This window comes from Callorhinchus milii, unplaced genomic scaffold (assembly GCF_018977255.1).
Source record: "Callorhinchus milii isolate IMCB2004 unplaced genomic scaffold, IMCB_Cmil_1.0 Scaffold5, whole genome shotgun sequence".
Lineage (NCBI taxonomy): Eukaryota > Metazoa > Chordata > Chondrichthyes > Chimaeriformes > Callorhinchidae > Callorhinchus > Callorhinchus milii.
In genome coordinates this window covers 30,902,224-30,925,803 of record NW_024704746.1, presented here as the reverse complement: position 1 = coordinate 30,925,803, position 23,580 = coordinate 30,902,224, and the positions used below count along the sequence as shown (strand labels likewise).

General features: G+C 37.9%; 1 protein-coding gene across 1 annotated transcript; it reads right to left on the bottom strand.

Moving 5' to 3' along the window:
• Positions 1-373: 373 nt before the first annotated feature.
• Positions 374-20,465, bottom strand: LOC103179922. The gene is made up of 9 exons (XM_007895457.1): positions 20,282-20,465; positions 14,007-14,104; positions 13,329-13,426; positions 9,503-9,569; positions 7,845-8,011; positions 6,584-6,721; positions 2,648-2,766; positions 1,462-1,568; positions 374-382 (listed from the first exon to the last, which is right to left on the bottom strand). Exons 1-9 carry the CDS (start codon positions 20,463-20,465, stop codon positions 374-376), a joined length of 987 nt encoding a protein of 328 aa, XP_007893648.1.
• Between the last annotated feature and the right edge of the window lie 3,115 nt (positions 20,466-23,580).

The window sequence follows — 23,580 nt, the reverse complement described above, 5'->3', positions numbered from 1 at the left end:
AAATACTTACAAAATACCACAAATGTGGTTGCATTCAGTGCTTTGCTGTTAGATGGAGTGTAAAGCCCAATTTGTGAATTACTAAGGTACCTCTTAAGGTTGAAGGACAGTGCCCCTATCCCTGGAGCAAGTGATTTGCTATTGGGGGCTGCAATATAAAGTGTTTTTTGATAGAACTAAAAATGTTTTAGTTTCATCAACCTGCTCTGAAACAGAAAGGATGACTAATGCTATTTCACAAAATAACACTATTGATTGCAAATATTAAAGTTATGGACTTTACAAATAGCTTCCTGTTTAAACAATCATGGCAGCTATGGACTTCCAAACATGTGGGCTTTTAGAGAAAATATTACTTCAAATGTAATTAAAGCTAAATTTCCTATAATTTGTTAAAAATCATATATAGAAACAGAAGATTTATGCTGAGTATGGTAGATCAAAGAAAGTAGAGCGAGTTCTATAATTCATAAGTGTCCCAACTAAGTAACTAAGGAAAGGAGACTACAGATTGACGCATTAATTAGATTAATAAGGGAAGTATTCAGCAATTTGTCACCATTAATTTAGGGCATTGTCTGATTCATTCATTGGAAGAAAAAGTACAGAAAGGATTTATCTTTAGGCTTATAGTATCAAAAACTAAATATGTAATTGTAATAAGTTCTTGTCTGCTCTATTTCTCGGTAAAAAAGAAATAGATGTTGAAGCTTCTGTGATAGTGGAATGTTATACTGATGGAGCAATTTAATTTAGTGGATGCACTAGATTAATGGATGAAATCAGGTAGACAAAGCTCTGCTTGTTCCGTAATAATGCATAGAGCTTTGAAGCTGTGGCTGCTTAAATCCATTCAAAAAGCTAAGTATTCTTTCAACGCTATGTGCTATTTTTATCCATCACCAAATCAGTGATTTGTACAATGAAAATTACACGCATGAAAAAGGACCAGAGGAAGCAAAAGTGAATCAAGAGCAAGGTGGGTTTCGAAACTGACAATGATTTTCGATAAGAAAAAGCGTTAATGCACTGGAAAGCACTGCCTGAAAGGGTGGTGGAAGCAGATTCGATAATAGGTTTCTAAAGTGAATTGGATAGGTACGTGAAAAGGAAAAATTTGCAGGGCTACGGGGTAAGAGCGGGTGAGTGGGACCAGTTGGTTAGCTTTTTCAAAGAGCCGCACAGGCACGATGGGCTGATTGGCCTCCTTCTTTGCTGTAAAATTCTATGATTCTAAGAAAAAGCTTTAAAGTTAAATAAAATTATTTCCATTTCCAAGCAAACCGTTGCCATGCCATTTCTTACAGAAACTCACTGAAAAGGAGGTGTATTTTCCAACAAGAATAATAACTACACTATACTGTCCTAGTAAATGATAATATAATAATTCTTGCATTTGCCATAGTCGTGGATTGAGTGACCAAATTATTATTTTTTTTATTTTGGGGATTTATCACTTACCTTAACTTTAAATATCTTAATAACATCATCATCAAAATTAATAACACTATTTGATGTTTTTTGTTTACTTTTAGCTGCTTGCGTTCTTGTTAAATCTTCATTTACTCCTGAAAAACATTCAAAATAGCATTAACATTAAATTTCCCTCACTAATTGTAAAACGATGGGACAGGTATTTCATTGTGGGAGGGGCATAGCCGGGTCAGGTATTTTCTAGAGATAGTGATCTACAGAATTCACTGTAATCTATAGTGACTGTGCATTTTGTACAAGCAAATTGCATACAAAATCCACAGTCACTATAGATTGAAGTGAATGACCAGTTTTATTTGGGGGATTGTTGGCCTGGACACCAAAACAACAACAATTTGCAGGTGAAATGCTACTCCCTTGTTTTTTCTGAATAGTGCCACATGAGCATTAATGTCCACCTCAACAGCTGGATTGGACTTTGGTTTAACATCTCATCCAAAGTACTGTATAATGACAATGTATAAGTACAATGAACTTACTTTTTTTTGTACATGATACTGCTGTTCATGTCATGATGTTAATGCCGATAATAAAACTACCACGTCTCGCCACTGAAAGTGCAATCACAAAATGGTGTTGGAAATTAAATTCCACAAACAGAAGTAATGGTGGTCTGTGATGAACAATGTGGTGAGAAATCGTTACTTTATTATGTTTCTCATCGACAGACAGGGCTGGTCTTAAAGCTCCAACATCCAGTTTATCCTTTCTGCATCCAGCTCTATTTGGTATGCAAAGTGCAGTAGTTCTCTTCAATTATATCCTGTACTCCAGACTGGCCCAGAGTTCTGCCCTTCCATCAACATCAATTACCAGTTATAACCCAAGGACCTTCAGGTAATTATAAGGAACATAAGGAAGTGTAAAATGAGAACAGGCCATTGAGTTCAGCAGATATTTCTCCAATACAGCATGCAAAATTTAAGGTATCCTGACTCTTCATACAACATTTAATCTCCTCGGAAAATCTCCTTACTATTCCTACATTGGAAATTTGACATTAAAGTTTACACCACAAAAGTTGATGAAATTACTGGCAGAGTCGAAAGTGTTAGCCAACAAACATTAATAAATATAATGTCAAGTTAGAGAATCTTGCCCTATTTATTACACTTTTGATTCACAGATTGTATCAAGTAAGAACATACAGTACCTGTTAAAGGATCATTAGGGCTGAGCATTGTTGTACAATGAACAGTTCCTTGGGAATTTATTCCCATTTGAGTTAAAAACTGCTGCGTTGGCACTTTCCATTTTCTCTCGGCATCTATTCTGCAAAAGAGTACACTATGATCAAAATCAGGAACAAATATGTTGGCTGTAACATTGCTTGATGGTAGAGATTGTCTTGAAAACATCACCCGTCTCCTTTCAAAGATATATATCTGGATAATGAGGCAGAATTTACAATATGATTTACATTTATACAGTGACTTTCATGTCAGAAGGATGTCTCAAAGCGCTTAGCCCTGCTGGGTGGACACCCGAGCTGGGGGTAGGAACTGAAGGGGATGAGGAGGAGAAAGATGATCGAAAGCACAGACAAACAGGTACATTCTTGGGATGGGCTTGGAACGAGGGGAGTGAAGGACGAGTCGGAGATACTCTGGGATGAAGTTCCAGAGAGCGGGGGCAGAATGGCTAAAGCCCACCTTCCGATGGTGGGGTGAACAGGACAGAGGACATGAAGCAAGCCGGTATTTGCTAAATTTATTCATAACATAGCAGTAACTATGAGTAAACTGTTGTAGTAGATGAATAAAATTGTCACTTTCTAAGACATCCAACACTTCATATATGCAACTGAAGCAAAACAAAATTCAAGAGTAAATTTGTGTGGGACAATATCATAATTCAAGGCAAGATATTTTGACAGATGACAGATTGTGTTATTTGAAAAGAGAAGATTTCTCCCAGGTGACTTGGCCAATCCCCAGACAAAATTGCTTATTTACTTCATAGCTGTTCATGGGATAATGCTGTGCATGAATCGGTTGCTGTGTTCACCTGAAAAATATACAATCACTCCACTTTACAGTGGATTCTGTGGATGCACTTTGAGGTGTTTTCACAATGTGATAAGGTGCCATATCAAAACCAATAATTATGATTAATAATATTAATAATAGTATTAATAATACTTACTGTCTAAATAAATTATACAACCTAGTGCAGTCATGTTCAATAATTGTACCCTCAGTGCAGTTTAGATTAAACAAGGTATTTGCAATTTAGTTGTGATTACTGCAGTTGATGAACTGTTACTAAAATACATAATTGCAACATAATGTATCGTTAAAAGCAGACAAGTTGCCAGATAATTGTCTCCAATTATTTTTGGCAGCTTATTGTAACATTTAGTTAATATCAAAGAAGATTATACAATATTTTGACATTTTATGACTGGTTCTGTTTTTTTAAATAAAATGTTTAAAATTGTAACATTGCATGTCAAATGTGAATATCAAACTCTGACTTTTGCAGTATCTCTTTAAACTCTACATTATTACTAGGATTGAGAATGCCAGCTGCGTTCTTCCATTCCCAAGTGGGCTGAGTTTTCAGTCTGCATTATTTTCAAAAATTGCAATTTGCAATGGTTGTGGTTTATTGTCTTTCTGAAAGATTTTCTGCCGTTTCTGAAGCCAGCTGCAGGCAGCAATTATAGCAATTACAGTTTCCAAAATATGCTAATCTAAGCTGCACCATTGGAGATGCTGAACAGCCCCCATAGGCGGAAAGGATAAAATGAAAGGATGGAGGACAATTTGCTTCAAGTCCCAATCGCCAGGTCAGGGGAACATATCACCTACACATCCTTTTGGATGGAGAATGATAAGTACAGTATATGGAGCAGAAGGCACTTGACACAGAATTCATGTTGGGTTCTTGCTCCTGATCCGTATCCAGTCATCCCATCCGGAAATTCTCTTGCAAGGTTATGTGTTTTTCATAACCTTAGGACAGATAGTGTTCAGAAAGCACAGTGTTCTTTATAAGCAATCTAAGCAATACATTCTTTGGGATAAAACATAACTCTGATATACACATTACACATTTTCAAGGTTTTGTATTTGTTAGCAAATCATACCAGCTAGCAAACGTACTCAGACACACATGGAATATAAAATATGTGCTTATGAACCAATATTTCTGAATAATACTGAAACTTTGGCAATCTCAAATGAACAGGCACATTGCCAATATTGCACATTGTCATTTCAATCCACAACTGTTTGTGGGACACTGCTGTGCGCAATTGGCTGCCGCATTTCACCCGCAAATATACAGTCAATTCACTTTACAGTCAATTCTGTGAAGCGCTTTGAGACGTCGAGAAGACGTGAAAAGCTCTATAACAAATGCAAGGATTATTATTATTATATAAAGATAACGTATGATTTGATGTCAGTTAATTATTTCTGTTAAAAGCACTACGTTTTCAAGGTTTTGTATTTGTTAGCAAATCATACCAGCTAGCAAATGCACTCAGACACACATGGGATATAAAATATGTGCTTATGAACCAATATTTCTGAATAATACTGGAACTTTGGCAATCTCAAATGAACAGGCACACTGCCAATGTTGCTATTAGCCTGGCTAATCATATCCTGTATGTTGAGAGAGCAAACAACCTCCTTTTAACAGTTTAAAAGAAACCAAAGCTGGATTAAGTGGTTGAGACTTGATGGTGGCCAGATATTCCATCAGCAGTAGTGGTGTGGAATACCCTCAGCCTGAGATGAAGACAAGTGAAAGCTTAATTCAGGAAGCAAGTTTGTATTGCCAAATTAACAATGCTGTATTGCCCAGTGCCAAAAGAATTTGCAAAGTTTTATTTGCCGTATACTTTGTAGCTGGAGTTCTGCAACTCAATGGTTAGAGCACTCACCTCTCAAGCGAGAGGACCCAGGCACTGCAAAAGAGATGTAGAAGAAGCGGGATTGATTTGCAGCAGATCCAATGCAATGCTGGGGGGTGTGGGGTTTGCATTATCTGAGGTGCCATCCTTCAGATGAGGTGTTTCACCGAGGACCTGTTTACCTGTTCAGGTAGGTATGTGCTGAGGTATGAGCTCAAACTGATACTAAATCCGGTGGTTATTTTTGGTCCAAAATGTGTGCAAATGGCTATGAATAGCAGCACAAACTTTGCTCTTTTACACAACCTTTAACAGCAACAAATTACATTTGTATAGCATCTTTCATTTTGGGAGGACGTTCCCCAATACAAATAGGAAAATGTGTCAACACATCCCTCCATGTTATATGAAGATGATGAGGCAAATGATGGCAATGATTTGCTACACTGGCACTGTACTTGGAGCAACATTCTGTTACATTAAATATTTTTTAGTACTGTAAAACACAATGAACACTGTGCAGTCATAGTCCTTAATGCTATGTTATCAGACATCCAAACGCCTTTCCAGAATAGAAAGCATAAGCTGCAAATGAAAAATAAGTGTGTGTGATCCACTCATGAGTATAACAGATCAATAATTTAGGGTGAATTAGTGTTCAAAAGCAGGATAAAGCAGAAGGAAGCCCCTGAGATTCGGTTGTTTGAAAATGTGTTAACCTTCCTTGGCAAATAAAGTCCAGAGGGACAGGAGAAGGCTCAAGGGAAGACTGGCTTTTCATAAACGTAGATATTGTACTGGCTTACTTAACATCACTTCCTGTGTGCCCTACATAATATGTGCAAGAAGCATCACTGATATCACTTCCTTCGCAAAATGACATCAGGAGCACACCCTGTGCGCATGTAGGAAGTGACATAAGTGTTGCTTCCGACCCACAGCACAGGAAGTCAACGAGTCAGTATTCTATGCCACGCGTGTTGCTTCTGGTATAGGGTGGGGTCACATTATACCAGCTTCTAAGTAGCCTTGTGTGAAACCGCAGGTTGTACTGATGGGGGACATATCCTGTGTATTTACTTGTTCACGGAATATTTTACAGTATGACGGAAACCTTTTACCTAACAACTGGGGTGATAGAATTAGAGTTGCAGTACATCGATTAGTCTGCACAGTAAATGACTCCTTCAGTGTATCCCTTTTAACCCCAAAACATTTCCTCACCTCACCCAGAGGTTGTTGAAATCGTTTTTGTTCATTATAATACCCATGCTCTCGAGAGCTTCTTTCAGTTGCTTTGCTGTAATAGCTCCGCCAACTTCCAGACACGATGGTGGGAAATGTGCTTGCATTGCAAATCCCCTGAAAAAACAACACAAAGGGAGAGCAGTGAGTCAGACACAGATCGCTTGGCCAGTAATTTGTAACTTTGTAAGGTTATATTCCCCAGAGTACACGAATAGCCTTTTCAAGTCATTTGTTAAATTCCTTAGAGGAACTTCAAGGTGGAAGAAATCAAATATTTGTAATAAAAGTCCTGATCGTGGAAATGACTTGAATACCAGTGCCTGTAATGCTGTTAGATTGATTGTCTACAGCAAAAGCAGGTTTGAGATGCACCAAAAAACAATCTCCAATTTAAGGAATTCATTATTTATATAAATTTATGTAGACTGTTAAAGCACAGAAATGGCTATTCCAGTACAGCACTTAATAAGAGCTCCGAGACGCCGTCTGGCGTGAAGGGTGCTACATAAATGGAAGTTGTTGTTGGCGGAGTGCTGACTTGTTGGATGTGCCATCTCCGGGATGAGATATTATATCTGCTTGTTCTGTTACAGATATCTGCAACTGCAATATGTTGCAAAGTGATGAAGGGAACATCTCCGTAGATAGCAGGTAAAAATATTCTTGGGGGGGAGGACTGAGTAAAATTGAGTTAAAATGTTGGTCTCCTTTCAGACAGGTGAGCCGTTGGCTTGACTGACAGGTCAAGCCAACGGCTCACTTGTCTTAAAGGGGCCAATCAGAGTTGGTGACGACCTGATGAGCAGCCCACCAGACTGGAAATAGGGAAAGGGAGCAAGAGGGTCCTGTGAGTGCCTTGGGTTGTGGGTTTCTCGGAGGACTGGCTATTGTCCTCCTCATGGCTCAGAGCTTTCCTCTCCCAGCTTCCATTAAAGAAGGTAGATAGATTTGGGGTGTGGGTGGGAGCTCCCTCTATCCACCTGTCATGTGGTGTCCCCAGATAAAATTGGTCATTCACTTCAAGGCTGTTTGTGGAAGATTGCTGTGTGTAAATTGATTGCCAGCTACCTGCAAAGTAAATTCTTTACAGAAAAGAACAGTTTTCCTTAAATGTTTGGTCTAAGCGATGAGCATCATGAGGCAAATGAGACTGCTTGCAAGGAAATCTCCTGTTGGTCTATTACATTTCCAAATCATTTGAGAATTCAAATAACATTTCAGCTGCAAGCTGACCTACCTTTCATGCATTTTCTGTTTAAGTAAAGTAAAATCATTTTTGATGCTTTCTTCAAGCTTGCCTGATGATTTCTGTTGCAGAAAACTAGTCTTGGAATTCTGTAGCATAGTGTCATTATCTTGCAATTGCTTCAGAGTTGTCAGTATCATCCATTTATTTTTCATTACCTATGGGACAAAAGAACAATGCAAATTTTTAATCATAGATACTTTAATTGTAAAAACATACTGAAGCAAATACTCCCTGCTGAGGTTAACTTCCTTTAATACTGCTCTCCCATTCAGCTTAGGTATCGGGACATTCTGAACCTGTGGACTCTCACCTTTCAATGTGCTTATGTGCCTACACTTTCTGTTTGTCCCACTCCTCATCTGAAACGTTGCTGAATGTTAATAGACCCCCTACCCTGTTGCTAATCCTTTGCTTGACTTGTCAAGGTTTGTGCCTGTTAGCGACAGCTCTTATCTATAGGTGATTTGTATCCAGGCTCTTTAAGCGATTGTGAATTGCAAATTAACCTACTCCAATTGGAGCCATCATTGCAGTAAATTTCCCCTTTCATGCTGTTAGGAATGATGGAGAATCACTTCCAGTTTCCAATTCTGCGAGCAGATTAATTGGATTTATGCTGTCCCTATGAATCAAATAGTTTTAAATAGTTTCCCCCATTTTGAGCAGCTGAGTGAGTCCAGCTCTACGGTTTGATGAAATTTGATTGGCGATGCATGCAGACAATTTCAACCTCCAAACCTTTTAAAAATGAATCTTGAGCCGGATTTTTCAAGATAGGAACCGCAATTTTTTAGTCTAAATGTGTAACATATGTGGGGCTAGGAATGGAAGACAAACAGATGGGGGAGCATGGTTTTAAATTGTTCTGTGTTGTTTGCATTGATACACAGCAGTGCAAATTGCTCTTTTCAATGTAGTTTCACCAATTGCCAAAAATGACCTTGCAATCGTTTACCGCAGACTTGATTTGTACAGAATTTCAGCATCAATTCAAAGCCATTTTGTATTGAATGAATGCTCAAAGGATAGTGTAAATGGAACATTAGTGAACTTAATTGATGTATTCACAGTAAGTTCCAAACTTGTGTCCAATATAAAAAGAAGCTTCTTCTTCATCATAAGTGATTCAATGCACGACTGTATCCCAAGTATTTTTAAACTATCAGGTAGAACAACGCTTTCAGATGCACTGAGACAAAAGAACAAGAGGATAGATTTCGGAACCCAAAGGACAATTTCAAGCCATATACCAGGAAGTATGTCTTTACCCAGAGGGTAATTACCAATTGGACCAGGTAACCAGGAAGGGTGGTTGAAGCCAAGGCACTGGGATCATTAAAAGACAGCTTTGAGATGTCAAATGCACGGATTGTTATTATTATTATTAAAACTGTGATGGAAAGACAGTAAGGTGAGTGTTCTCGAAGATGTGATCAAATATTCTGAAGGGCCTTCTTTATTCAAATCTCTCTTGCAAAATAAAACTAAGACACAGGAAATGCTCCCCTCCCCCAATCAATCTCAGTGCAGTAATTTCTTCTTCTAAATAATCGAGGTACTGCTTCTTAATACTAGAGTTCACAGTGAGTTCCACAGTGATTTCCAATCTCCTAACACCTTATTTCCTTTACATGTGCTTTTCTTACCTTAGTTTCCTGGAAACAGCCAACAAAGTCAACAAAGGAAATGCGTGATAGTCCAACAATTCCTAAACTATGAACAAATATAGGAAACAAATGCAGTCTAATTATCAAGAACATTTCATTCATTCTCATGACTGTTTGAAACTTGGTCCAATAGCTGTGTTAAATCTGTGAAAAATCTTTTCAAAATGCTGAAAATGCATTGCTGAAGGATCTTCAGAAAGGATGATGCTATAACACCCTTTACAGCAAAGCTGGTTAAATAATTTCTCAAATGTTACATTATATCTAGAAGTTTATGTTTAATTCCAAACAGTAAGAATGGGCATATATAATCTTTTACAGAACAGCCCTAAATACTTAACTGTACAAATCTCATGATCCAATTTAAAACAAAATCCGTTGCTGTGTTTACACCAGCTAAAGATTATGGATTCAAAAATTTGTTGCTCTTCTAGCTAATGCCCTTAGGAAGTCATTGTGAATGTACAATTAAACTGGTGACATGACCTCTCTCCCTTTCCAGTTAAGGAGCCGTTTATGCTAAAATCATGGTGTTTATCATTTGCCACCTAATATTAACAATGGTTCCCTTTTTAAGACATCCAAACCACGTGAATAAAACATTTTAACCCAATGTAAAATTCATGAAGGCAGCCCAAGATGGAGCATAAACATCACCTTTGAAATAAATATTTGATATTGCCTTGGCAGCTCTCTTTCATCTAGTCTGTTATATGCAGGTCATTGGAGATGTTATAAGACTTTATAAGGCATGTTTAATCTTCAAAACAAAAATGGCAAATCTTCCATGTCTCCATGTTAGGGCAGAGAAGCTTGTGCCCTGAGAGCTGACCAAATTCCTTAATGTTTCATTAAATACTGATGCATAAAGTGATGGGGCGAGCTGTGTACAGTGTTGTCACTCTGGTGTATATGTTGTGTTCCCTCCTTGCCGCCTGTAATCCAGGGATGTCAGGATTCGGTTGAATTCATACCACCAGGGTTTTTATGGTAAGGGGATGGGGTACCTCAGCCTGATCTCTCATTGAGCGTCCTCCCTCCCTATAAGTGAGTTTGTTTTTTGCTGACAAAAGAATTTGCATCCATTCACATGGCACAGCCTTCAATACATCAAGCTTGTGTCAATACACCAACACACCCAATCTAAGGTGAGCTCAAGGGAGAAGCCTAAATGTATAAGTTGAATCTTTGAAAATGCATTTTTCCAAGTGTAGGCACAGACATACCAGCAAATTCAAAGAACGGTACCTCTCTCCTCAAGCAACCGAATCGTACAAACATTTTACAAAATATGTCTCATCATGTAAAGGGTTGAAAAATAATTTTAAAAAAATTGATAATAAAAAATGCAAATTTCTAGAATGTTTTGGTGGAACCTGATTATCCACAATCCAACTATCCGCATGTGCATTTATCCACGTTGGAATCTGTTGAAGTATAGGGTGCTCCAAGATACGGGAGAAATATCCAATTGTGCAAATGCACGTGAGGTTACTAGAGACAAGATTTAGCTGGTCTACGAGACTATTGGCAAGGCTACACAACCTCACACGTGCACACATTTGGATTTATTTTGTAAGGGTCAGAGATAGATATGGAAATAAAGTCAGAGAGAGAGAGAGAGACGACAGATACAGACAGGTAGAAATTGAGAGAATTGTAGAGAAAGAGAGAAAAATTCAGAGACTCAGAAAGAATGTTAGAGAGTCAGCGAGAGAACTGACACAATGTGATACCGTAATCATAACATAACTCCCAATGAAACAACGTTTTAGTTAGCACTGTAGCCAATTTGTATTTTGAGTGACGTTCAATTATTCATCCAGGTTGTTATAGTTATGCAATATATATATTGTTCAACACAGTCATTTAGTAGAAAGAGATACTGTAATTGCATCCCTGATCATAAGTGCAGTGACCCAAGTCATCAAAAAATAAATGATTTTCCCAATTAATCATAAAAAGATGTGCAGTGGATTTAAAGATCCCGAGTACCTGCTAAGAAGACTGTTGACTTGCTGAGGCCTTAAGTATCCACATAAATTCCACAGAATTCTTGTAAGTGCTTCTCTATGAAATAGAATTAGTTAATAGTTTCTGCTATTTTACGGGCGGGTGAGGGGAACAAGCCTGGACACATCACATTTATAAAATTCAGAGTATTGTAGTTATTTCAACTGTAAATAATAAGGTACCTCAGGTTTTTTTCGATTACTTAAGTAAAAATATCTGTAGGATTAAATCATAGAAATCACAGAAAATTAGAATACTTTTATAAAGTATCACCAGCCATTATGCAATGCTTAATCTGGAATCTAAGTGGTCTCTTTATAGAAGGCTGTTGTGTAAGCAGTGAATTACAATGACAAAAAGTACAGGTAACTGGAAAAAACAGCACAGTCCTGCCTTCAGAAGCAATCTAAATGCTGTAACTGTTCAGCCAAACAAAGGAGTTTGAATAATTGCTGCAATGCGATACTCTAACCCCTTATTTTATGTTGATTCTGCACTAGAACTCCAGTGGAGTGGTTACATTAATGCAAGATTCACTATTTTTTTTACTGAAATCCCGCTAGCTGTTACCAGTATTTATTAGAAATAATTAGTAGTTGTATCTTTCTATTCTTATTTATGTATCAGTTATAAATAAACTTATTATTTAACACAACCAGTAACATAAGAAAATCAGTTTGAAAAAAACAATTATGTTCTACTGAAGCTCATCCCTCCAATGCATTAATTCTCATTTTATGGGATTGAATTTTATTAAGTGTAAATTACTAATAATAAATAAATAATCCTTGCATTTGGTAATAGCCTTTCGTTCTGGGAGGTCATTAGCCTTTCATGTTGGAAGATCATTTCAGAGACTTCACGGGATTTAGTGTAAAGTGAAGTGACTGAATGTATTGCCTGTTTTTCATTCATCTCAACACTAGCAATGCTGGCAAGGTGAGCATTTATTGCCCATCTCCGGTTGCCCTGAGAAGTTGGCGGTGGAGTCTTCTGTTTAGACCACTGCAGTCCCTGTGACGATGATGTTTTCACAATGTTATTGGGTGGGAAGTTCCAGGACATGGATTAGCTAAAGGGGGTGGGGTGAAGGGCATTGCCCTGAAGAACTCCTGCAGCAACATCCTGAGGCTATATTGATTGATTTTTTCCCCCTTATTGATATCAGTTTTGCTAGGACTCCATGGTGCCGTGATAAATTGAACTCCTTCCCACAGTCCCTTTGCCTTGCTCCCTCGCTTGCCTCTGTTTCAAGATCTTCCTCTTCGACTGTGACTTCGGTCACCCTTACCCTCCCTGGCTTCTACTCCTCCTGATCCCAACCCCCAGCTCAGGTCCAAACCCCTGACTGTCCAACACCTTGGGATGTCCTCCTGACGTGAAATGCGCTATACAAATGTCATTTGTTGTTGTTCTCATACTTGCTTGAATGCTGCCTTGATATCCAGGACAGTTACTCTCCTCTGGTGTTCAGCTCCTGAGTCCATTTTCAGATCAGGGCTGTGACAAGGTCTATTAGTGTACTTAGTAGATTATTTCCAACACTCACTGTTCTTTGAGTTCAGAGGGTTTTCCCCAAGTGTCTGTTCTAAATAAACTTTTCACTGATTGTCAGATGCAATGCTTGCTGTCATTTAGGAGATACTACAGCTCTAGGCAGGAGGGAGGAATATTTTTTCCCCATCCAAATGAGCTACACAGAAGGAAAAAGGAATACCTGCAATTAATCAGGATAAAAAACCACATTGTGGCTCTTTACACCCCAAACAAAGTCCAGAATTATATAACTTACTTGGAAACTGTGCCTTCTCCCTTAGGATCACTGGCCTGAAACATCTTCCGAACACCATGGAAACTGGAGTTTATTTTTTCCTTGATCATCGTGATGGCCTAGTGTTGAAATGCCACAATGTTACGTTGTGAACTTGTAAATTGTTTAGGGAATTTGCAGAGTAAAATAAATAATCTGTGACCTAATTAAAATTTAAAAAAAATTAAGACACATCATCAGATTTTCAAAAGCTAATGAACTTTCTTTCATTTCTCATGTTTCCTCTCTCCTAATTTCTCCACAAATGGCATCCCTTAATCGTTTCCATTTAATCCTTCAACCCTCCTGACACCTCCGCTCCCTTCATTCAGTGAATACTGGCCTGCTTCATGTCTCCTGCCCTATCCTCCTAACCATTGTTGGGTAAACTTTCCCCAATTCTGACCCTGCTCTCTGGAACTATATCGCAGATTGCGTCAGATTCGATCCTTCCTCAACTGAATGACATGTTCTAATCCTATGAAAATGGAGGTCAAATTGGGGATAGGGCTATAGTTGAGATGATAAAGGAGTCAAGCGTCAACACTCAATACGCTTATCAACTTGAGCAGTAATAACTGGTGAAAACCAAATCAGTCTTAACAAGTGATTGAAGAACATCAATTTTTAACGTAGGTTAAAAAAAAGTGCTAAGTAAACCTTGTCTGTAGTACAGATCTGTTTCGGTAAACACTCCACGGAAAATCGGCCCATGGCAGTCTGTGCTCGATTTGCAGCAACATTGCTTGGTAGGTAACCTAAAGAAAAACACAGGTGTTTCACAGTCATGATGAATGTTTACATATTAGATTATCTGGTGGGCATAGTCGATCAGATTGACATTGTGCTGGACTTCTTTCTCTTTGGTTACGCCTGGTTGCTTTCCAAATTGATCTACACTTTGATTTAGTGGCACGTACACTGGCACTCTTAGGGACCCCACAACAGAATAAGCATCTTGAAGTTTTGGACACTTCTGAGCAAAGCATCACAGCAATTTGCTGTGAACATGCTGTATAAATACATGAGCTAAAGTTCGGAACATAAGGCTGAGGCTGGTTTGGGTTTGCTGAATTTTCTCCTGAATCTATTGGATTTTGCCATGTGTTTTTTCCTTACAGTATATCCAACGGCAAACATTTAGATCGTGGCATTTAGAATTTTTCTCCACTGCAGGTAATTCTCTGGGACCCTATCCTGCGAGAGGGACACTATATAAATGCAACTTGTTGCTGCTGTCGTTCTCTCTCCAAGAATTGTTGTGTCAATTGCATGTGCACTAAAATGTAATAAATAAACTGTAATCTCATTTTGATTGAAAAGTGCGTAATCCTGAAACTTCATTTAAAACATTGCAAGCATTGTTTAGACCAATGTTGGCCATGTTAATAAAGTGCAAACATCTATGAATAGGATTTAAAGCAATATTATTCTATGTTAAAAAGGTTAGTTTTGACCATTAGAGTCCCCATTAATGATCAAACCACAACAAATAATGATAATTAATGTGAACACCTATTTGATATTTTTACTTTTTTATTCCATCAGACGTGGTACTGACTCAACATTTACAGCGCCCTAACTAGGTTCAAGAAAATAATTAGCATGATTAACCTAGGCTGCGTCCTTTGTGTGTGTGCTCATTCAACCCTCTCACGTCACACAGTTTAGTAATTCCTCTAAAACCTCCACTCTTGATGTTATCAGCAATCACACTGTCAACATTTTTTTTAAAACAACAACAGAAATGAATTAAATATATGTTAAAGGTCATCCTAATTTTAAAGTTGTTTTTTTTAAAAAAGAAGGGATTCCGATGGTGGTTCTCACTAGCAAAGTGCTCCTTGAATTAATGTGTCTTGAGTGAAAGTACCTCTCCATCATTGATTAAATCTGAAGTGGTGTACTTCTCCCTACTGTCACAGAATCATTCATACTTCACTTGTACAGGACCCCAGGGTCAAGTCGTGTGACATTTCACAGTCAATTGAACTTGTATGTAAAGTAATCAAGTTTTGTACTGTCTCCTTTAAGTCTGATCAACAGCTAACAAAATATAGTCAATTCACTTTACAGTATATTCTGTGAAGCGCTTTGAGACGTCTTGAAAATGTGATAAGGTGCAATATCAAAATGCAAGGATTCTTATTATTTCCTACCTTGCACAAAAATATGAAATTCAATCTCATACATTTATTCTTTTTCAGGTTATTATTCTGGGGCTCACTAGCTCCTCAAATCTCACATAAACGCTCCTCTTTCCTCTATTATCAAATAATTTTTCAAGAAATTCAGTTTCCTCTTTTGTGTCAAGACTTAATTTTTCCATCAACAATTCTTAACTCTACAAAGCCCAAATTCAAGACTTGAATACAGTTTCTGTAACTGTTAAAACATCTTTCACACTCCTAGAAACTCCCTCAGAAGAAAAATGCTATATTGCCCTCTGATAGAAGATCTGTTATCTCCATTCTTTAACCTCTTTCTTTCCATTGCAATTGAGTGTCAGACAGGTTTACTCCCTTCCCCTCCCTCACACAATAATACTTGATGAAACAATTCCATAGTATTAACAGTAAATAGTGCATCTACTATTTACATCATAAAACAACAAAGATAATTCAAAACAATACAAAAATGTCCTTTTTTTATTTCACCACCCATATAAGAAAACACATTTATTGTGAAGAGACACATAGTTGGTCGGAACCTTTATAGGTTACCTTTTACAGGAAAGCACACTTTAGGGAAGAATAGAATTTGCGCAAATGTTGATTATTGAGTTATTTGTCAAATGTTTGAGATTTTGTTTGATTTTATTCAGGTCCAGAGGTGATGGTTTAAAATCAGAACCACTGCTATTTCCATGAAGTTTAAACACTTCTCTTTATTGACTATAGTTCATTCTCCCAAGCTTGGGTTCTGCTTGCAAGTTTGCGTGTCTCAAAGCTTAATTGAAGCAGTGAAAAGGAGCCTAACAAGATAAACTCCTTTTTCAAAATATAAATCTCACCTAACAAAATAACCTTTGCATATGGTTAATCAAACCCACAAAGATGGGACTACAAATTATATTCCATTGAATACAATTTACATCCCAACATATCAGGATGTGTGCATATATTAAATATATTAATTAATTAAACAACGTCTGAATCATACAAATTGTTCATTATTCATTAGGCAAAGGACAAATATAGAGATAATCTTTGGTAGTTAGGACCACTGCTGAAAATTGAATTGCTCAGGTTTGATGGCACCTGCTTGTTCAACACAGATGGTGGATGTGGAGTGTATTTTTGGCACAGCTATTCTACAACTCTTGTGTTTCAAAAATGCTGAGACCAACTTTTCCAAGTAGTCTTGCAACTGACATGTGAGTTCAGCTTTTACACTTGTATTATGCAGATCGTAGAACTGTCGGTGGTGCTCTGGGTTTCATATCAAGTTCATTAAATACATTGTAAAATAAAGAAAGAAGTTAAATAGATACGCAACTTAAGTTGGACAACATTTTGGTGCCCCAATTACAGAAACAGCTACAGAGCCATAGAAAAGAAACAGTGTGGATTCACACAGATGTGTAGGCTGATGGGGGTTATAGCTATGCAGATATGATCGAAAAATTGGAACTGTTTTCATTGGAACAAGAAGGTTAAGATGGAATCTAATCGAAATCTTCAACATCCTGAGAGCAGAAACGGTGATTAGATTTTTCACACTGATTTGTAAATCGGGAATGAGGGAGTATATGTGCGTGATTGCCACTGGTCAATTAATACAAATTAGAATACAAATTACATAGTATAGTGCCTTTCAGTTAGCAGAAACCTTTCCATACAGAGGCTTATAACCTAAATTGCTTTAGAGGAAGAGACCATAATATTTTGAAAGAATTTGGCTAAGCCAGTGAAAATGAGTATATCAATATGAGAGGAAGGAGGGAATGCAGCAGGGCATAAAGTTATGACTGTGTAAGCATCAACTCAATTAGCTCCTTCCATGCAGTAGTTTCTATGATTCTGTGAAAGTGGAATGTTAAAATGTACTTTGCACAGTACGTTTGGTACAAGATTCTGGAAAAAGATTAAATAATTAGAAATACATTAGACTTAGAGGGAGGTATATTATACGACCTGATAGTTTTGCTTTAGAAAAAAACGCCTTTTAAATCTGCAAACACTGTAAGTTAGTTGTGTAACATAATGCTTGCGACGGATTCAGTAGCTGCTATCCTGTTGTCATTTCAATCTGCGTTCTGTAATTCATTAATACTCAGGCCTGTTGAAACTTGTCTCTTCAGTTAACACTTCTAAATGCCTAATCTGATCTGGTAATTTCAAACCACTAATCTCTTTGGTAAATACAAACCTGGCACTGACTGTTCCAAGGCTATATATTTTCAGATATGACTGGTGTTACTAAGCAGCAAATTGCAGGATTGGGAAGCCAAGCTCACAGGGCTGAGGGGGGAGAACGGGGGAGTGGGATTGATTTGAATAGCTCTTTTCAAAGAGCCAGCACAGACACGATGGGCCTCCATCAGAATGGCCTCCTTCTGTGCTGTATAATTCTATGATTCTATGATTTGTGGAAAGGCCGAACACACTTAGGAGAAGAGGGCATCTAAAATGATCGGCTAACCTATCAATCAGCATTAATCCTATGTCAGGATTTGTGTACACATGCCTGTAGTTAAATTTTTAATCACTGATATTTACACTTAAACTGTGAATGAGTTTGGTTTAATTCACAAGAGTCTGTCATTGTACTCACCATGCTGATGTCATTATTGTAGAATACCGACTACTCTCCTCCCTTCACAACACAACCTTTTTTTTAAAATGAGTCCAGTGTCCTGGTCTTAACTACTCTTCCTGATAGTCTGTTCCAGTCGCTAATTACCCTCTGGGTAAAGAAAAACTTCCTGTTGTCTGTACTGAAATTGCAACTCAAAACATATGTCCTCTTGTTCTACTAACTTGGTGAATCCTAAAGTCCACAACAAATCAAATCTTTTAGCAAATTAAAATATCAAAAAACACTGTAAATTCAGAGTTGGTTTACAATATGACTTAGGTGTGAGACTGCCTTGACATCCAGTGCAAATCATTTTGAAATAAACCTGCAGTTATCAGGAATATAATAGCCTACTGGGAGCTGCACTTGGCGCTGTACTGAAATTCTGGAAGGATTCCAAATGTACAAAGAAATACGGGAACACTTAAGGAAAAAAAAGCTTGACATTCATTGCACAATATGTGTGTGTGTATACATAGCCACTATATATAGAGAAATCCCACTGTAAGACAGAAATCTGAGTCCATTATCTCAGGCTCTGGGTTATAACACAGCACGGAAAACTGGCGACTTCCATGTCATCAAGTTGCCAATGTTGTCACTTCCTGCATGTTGTAGATGACAGTACAAAATGGCCGGTTACCTTTGACGTCACTTCCTATGTACTGCTATGTGCGGAAAGTGCTGCAAACGCATGCACAGCAGGCAGTAAGTGATGGGAGTGTAGTTTACTGCACATAACTCACATGGACAGAGTGCTGGTAGTCATGTTGGTAGCACCTTGCGTGGGAGCCAACCAGTCCAAGCAGAAGTTAATGCAAGATACGCAACTTATGAGGTGTATGTTATAACAGGGCTGCCTTGCGTGAAACTCAGGTACCAGCCTGTAGGAGTTACGGGTTTAAACTGAGTCCAGTGTTAGACAAATGAGCCACGAGTAAAGAATAGACAAGCTAGTGTTCTTCAGTCTTGAAAGGAGAAACGTCAGAGGAAATCTCATAAGACTTTGAACGGGAATGAAGATAGACCCAGAACAATACTTGAGGTTGGCCCAAGACAGTAGAACAAGAGAACATAGGTTTAGGGATACAATTTTGGGACAATCATCAGTAAGTATTTAGTTTCATAGATGATTAGAACAGGTTGCCAGGAAGAATGGATTAGGCCAGGACACTGAACTCATTTTTTAAAAAAATGCTTGATGCTGTGATGGGAAGACTGTAGAATGGGTATTGTGGAACGATGAGATCCAAACCAATTTTGTGATCGCAGTAACAGCAACCACCAACATGATCATATTAGCTGCAATTCTAAAATGTTTGACCTTACACTGGAATATTGTGGCATCATGGAAAAAGGAGAGGCAAAATACAAGAGAACACTGTAATTCAATAACCCATTATAAAGTTAGGATAGATTTCTATATCTATCACTACTGTAATTGGAACAGATAACTTTTAAGTCCCTTGAAACATTCCTTGTTTCTTTTTTGTGAGTTCATAAGCAATCAAATCGCATGTAAGTGCATTGTGGCATTCATTGCTTGTGTGTGATGATTACATGATGAAAATAACATACAACTCTGCTCCCTCTCCTTCCAAACAAAAATTACAAACATTTGCCATAAAGAGGTTGTGATTGCAACTTTTTATCACGTTCAATTATTGATTTCCCCCACGACCAATTCAATAACATGTACTGTAAAATGAATTGACTGTATATTTTGTGGGCTAAATACAGCAGCCAATTGCGCACAGCAGCGTCCCACAAACAGTCGTGGATTGAGTGACCAAATTATTATCTTTCACGCACAGGAGAAGCCAAATTTCTCCACAACCCCCTACAGCTCAGATGGGAGAACAGAAGCCTTGCTCGGAAAGAACAAAGGGAGCAATATTAGAAATAAAACATAGAGAGGCGTAGCATCAATTATTTACTGATTTCCTTTCAGAGTCAGTGACAGACAAATTCATCTGAGTTACAAAAGGACCTTCATAAATGTTAAATGAAGAATCTTAAGCGAAGGGCACTGACTCTCGGGCTGTCTTGTAATACAGTATTAATGTGTTCTATCTGCAAATATTGCTGTTTGTTACTACAGTACAGCAGTCAGTACGCGATAGCTCTATGTGTACCTGGTGGCCAGGAACCCCTGTAGTTGAGCTGTGGTGCTGCAGTCTCAGCTCTTGCACCTCTCCAGGTGGCTGTGATCAGAGGGGCAGACACTGAACTGGTACCTTCTGCTCTCAAGCTCAGCGGCTCTGTTGCCAGCCTCAGGGCCGGGAGAGAGATGTGGGGCAGCCTTAAGGCAGGGTCCATCGTAAAGCTCCTTTAGCTTCCGAAGCCAGAAGTTACTAATACATTTGCTAATCTAGTCTCTAATACAGTATAATGTCGTGAGACTGGAACTTAAGCAGTGTCCAGTTACCAGCGCATGAGAAGCAAGGAGTAGGAGGAGAGAGGGTTGTATACAGTATTAAGTTTCTATAGTAACCTGGCATTACAGCTAGTTCTATCAATAAGCAACTTTCTAAGGAAGTTGCAGGAATTGTGACTGTTCTGACCACAGTCAGACCACCCTGGTGGTTGCCTTTCAAATGCATTACACAAGACCGCTTTGCTGCTTTGTTGTATATCTATTCTTATACAGTATTTGTCCAGCTTCTCAATTACCTATTTAAAATGAACATAACACTGAATTTGTGTGCCTAGGAAAAGGAGAGAGAAGTCAGTCAGGAGTGTTTTTTTATGGGAGGATCCACATTGAGAAGCTATGCTTACTGACAAATAATCACCAAATAGCAATTACCCAGCAAAGTTGCTGCCAAGCACCGATACATTATTTGGCAATAGTTTTATTTTCTCTGCATCGTACGTTCTGATATGTGTTTCATTTATATATTAGGTGGGAACTTTTTGCTTAAATTAGTGCTTAACTCATTTAACCTTTACCTTATACAGGTAGTTGGCCAGATTTATCGGGGTAAACTGCAAAGTGACACATATAGAGATATCATGGGAAGTCACTCTTAATCTGTAAAATTAGCAAAGCAATCTTTTAAGCCTCTTATTTTTGAATAAATACATTAAAATAGCCTAGTCGTAAGTCATGCAAGAACATGAAATAATATGGGGTATTTGATGGTTACATTTCAGAAGCATTCATATTTACGGATTACATTTAATTATATTGGCTCATCTGCTCATTGCATAAGAATTATATTTTAGTCACTAAGAATAGGAGGCTATATACAGTGTGTCAGATGTGAAACATGTTTATCTGTGTCTATTATAATAATAATATTATAATAATAATAATTAATAATCCTTGCATTTGATATAGCACCTTATCACATCATTTAGACGTCTCAAAGTGTTTCACAGAATATACTGAATTGACTGCGTATTTTGTGGGTCAATTGCACACAGTGGTGTCTCACAAACAGTCGTGGATTGAGTGACCAATCCCAATTTTGTTTCTTTTTAAAAGGGATTATTACCCCCGGAATGTGATCCACCAATCGATTAACAACCAGGTTCCCGTTTACTACTAGATAAACAGAGGCGTGTGGAGTATTGGACCTCGTCTAAGGTTTCGTCCCACCCAGGAATTGAAGCTGGGTCCTTTCACTTATAAGGAGAGCCAGCTAACCACTACGCTACAGGACTATAGGAGGTAAATTAGGTGTTTAGCAAGATAAGGATTTTGATTTCTTTTAGTTGGTGTATTTTCATGACAAAATCAATAATAAGTTGCTGTGACAATTGCGTCGGGGTCTAATAAGCAGGGAAATGGAAAACAGTTTGAAACCAAGTGGGGACTCCTTCCAGTAACTGGAAGCACATGTACATTACGCCCACTCGTGCTAACTCTTCTATGAAGATACATCATATCAGAGCGGACATCCCAGGAGCCTGACTGACCTACTTCGTGTTTTGTTATAATGAAGTCCTGCTGACCCCCACCCACCTCCCCACCCCACCCCCAACGCTTCTCATTTTTTTGGTTATTGATAATGAAATCATGGTATGAATGATATTCTAAATCTATCATATTCTTTGAGAATACATTTTGAAATGATTCAAGTGAGGTTTTAATGAGACTTTCAAGACGAATTAAAGCTGGAAAAATACGTGGCAGATGCCAAAATACGAATAATAGGCATTTGCCACTATTGCTGTCGCAGGTACTAGATACTGTGCATATCTTAATGAGCATATCATTAACATATGCACAGCTTTTACATCTTTAGAGATTCTGATAAAAATACAAAAAAGTTGTTTGAGTGTTCGACTCCCAATGGTTGATAGACATTATAGTGAATTATTTGCTGCAATTTAGGCGTGACACAGAATTGTAATATAATAATAATATAATAATCCTTGCATTTGAAATAGCGCATTATTAAGTCATTGAGACATCTCAAAGTGCTTCACAGAATATACTGTACAGTGAATTGACTGTACATTTTGCGGGCAAAACATGGCAGCCAATTGCACACAGCAATGTCTCAAAACAATCGTGGATTTATAAAATGTTGAAGCACAGAAACAGGTCATTTAACTGAATAATTCTGCACTGGTAATTTTCTCCACCTGAGCCAGTCAAATCTAATCCTACTCTATGGGTTGCACTCTATTTATTTTAATATTTATCTTTTTCCAGCATCTATCTAAAATGCCCTGTTTTGAAGAGGGATATAATATATGCCACCTTCCACCTCTAATATAATCTTCCTTTCCAGCGAATTTTTGAAAATTATTTGCAGCCACTTTATCTTTTCCCAAGCTAAGCTTGGGATCCTTGCCTGTAAACCATTATTTGCTCACCTTATATTTGAATAACCTATTTCTCTTTTTAAACAATAAAGTGGAGTCCTGTAGCTCAGTGGTTAGAGCACTCGCTTTGCAAGTGAGAGACCTGAGTTCAATTCCAGGCAGGACGAAACCTTGGGCAAGTTTCCTTACTCCACACAGAGCCTAATAATAATCCCTCCAAAACCAAAAAACAATAATAAATTGGTCATTTTCAATCTACGACTGTTTGTGGGACACTGCTGTGTGCAATTGGCTGCCGCGTTCGCCCACAAATATACAGTCAATTCACTTTACAGTATATTCTGTGAAGCGCTTTGAGACGTCTAGAAGACGTAAAAAGCGCTATATCAAATGCAAGGATTATTATTATTATTATTAATAGTTACTGATTAGTTTATGTCCACCTCTACCCTCTGAATATGCACCTTATTTGTGAAACACTTGGCAAAGTATGTGTCAGTCAAGCTCAGTTGGTAGCACTCTTGACTTTGAGTCAGAAGATTGTGTGCTCATTTGGCTTCTACTGTGCCTGAAAGATAATAATTTGGTCACTCAATCCATGATTGTTTGCAGGACACAAAATATACAGTCAATTCACTTTACAGTATATTGTGTG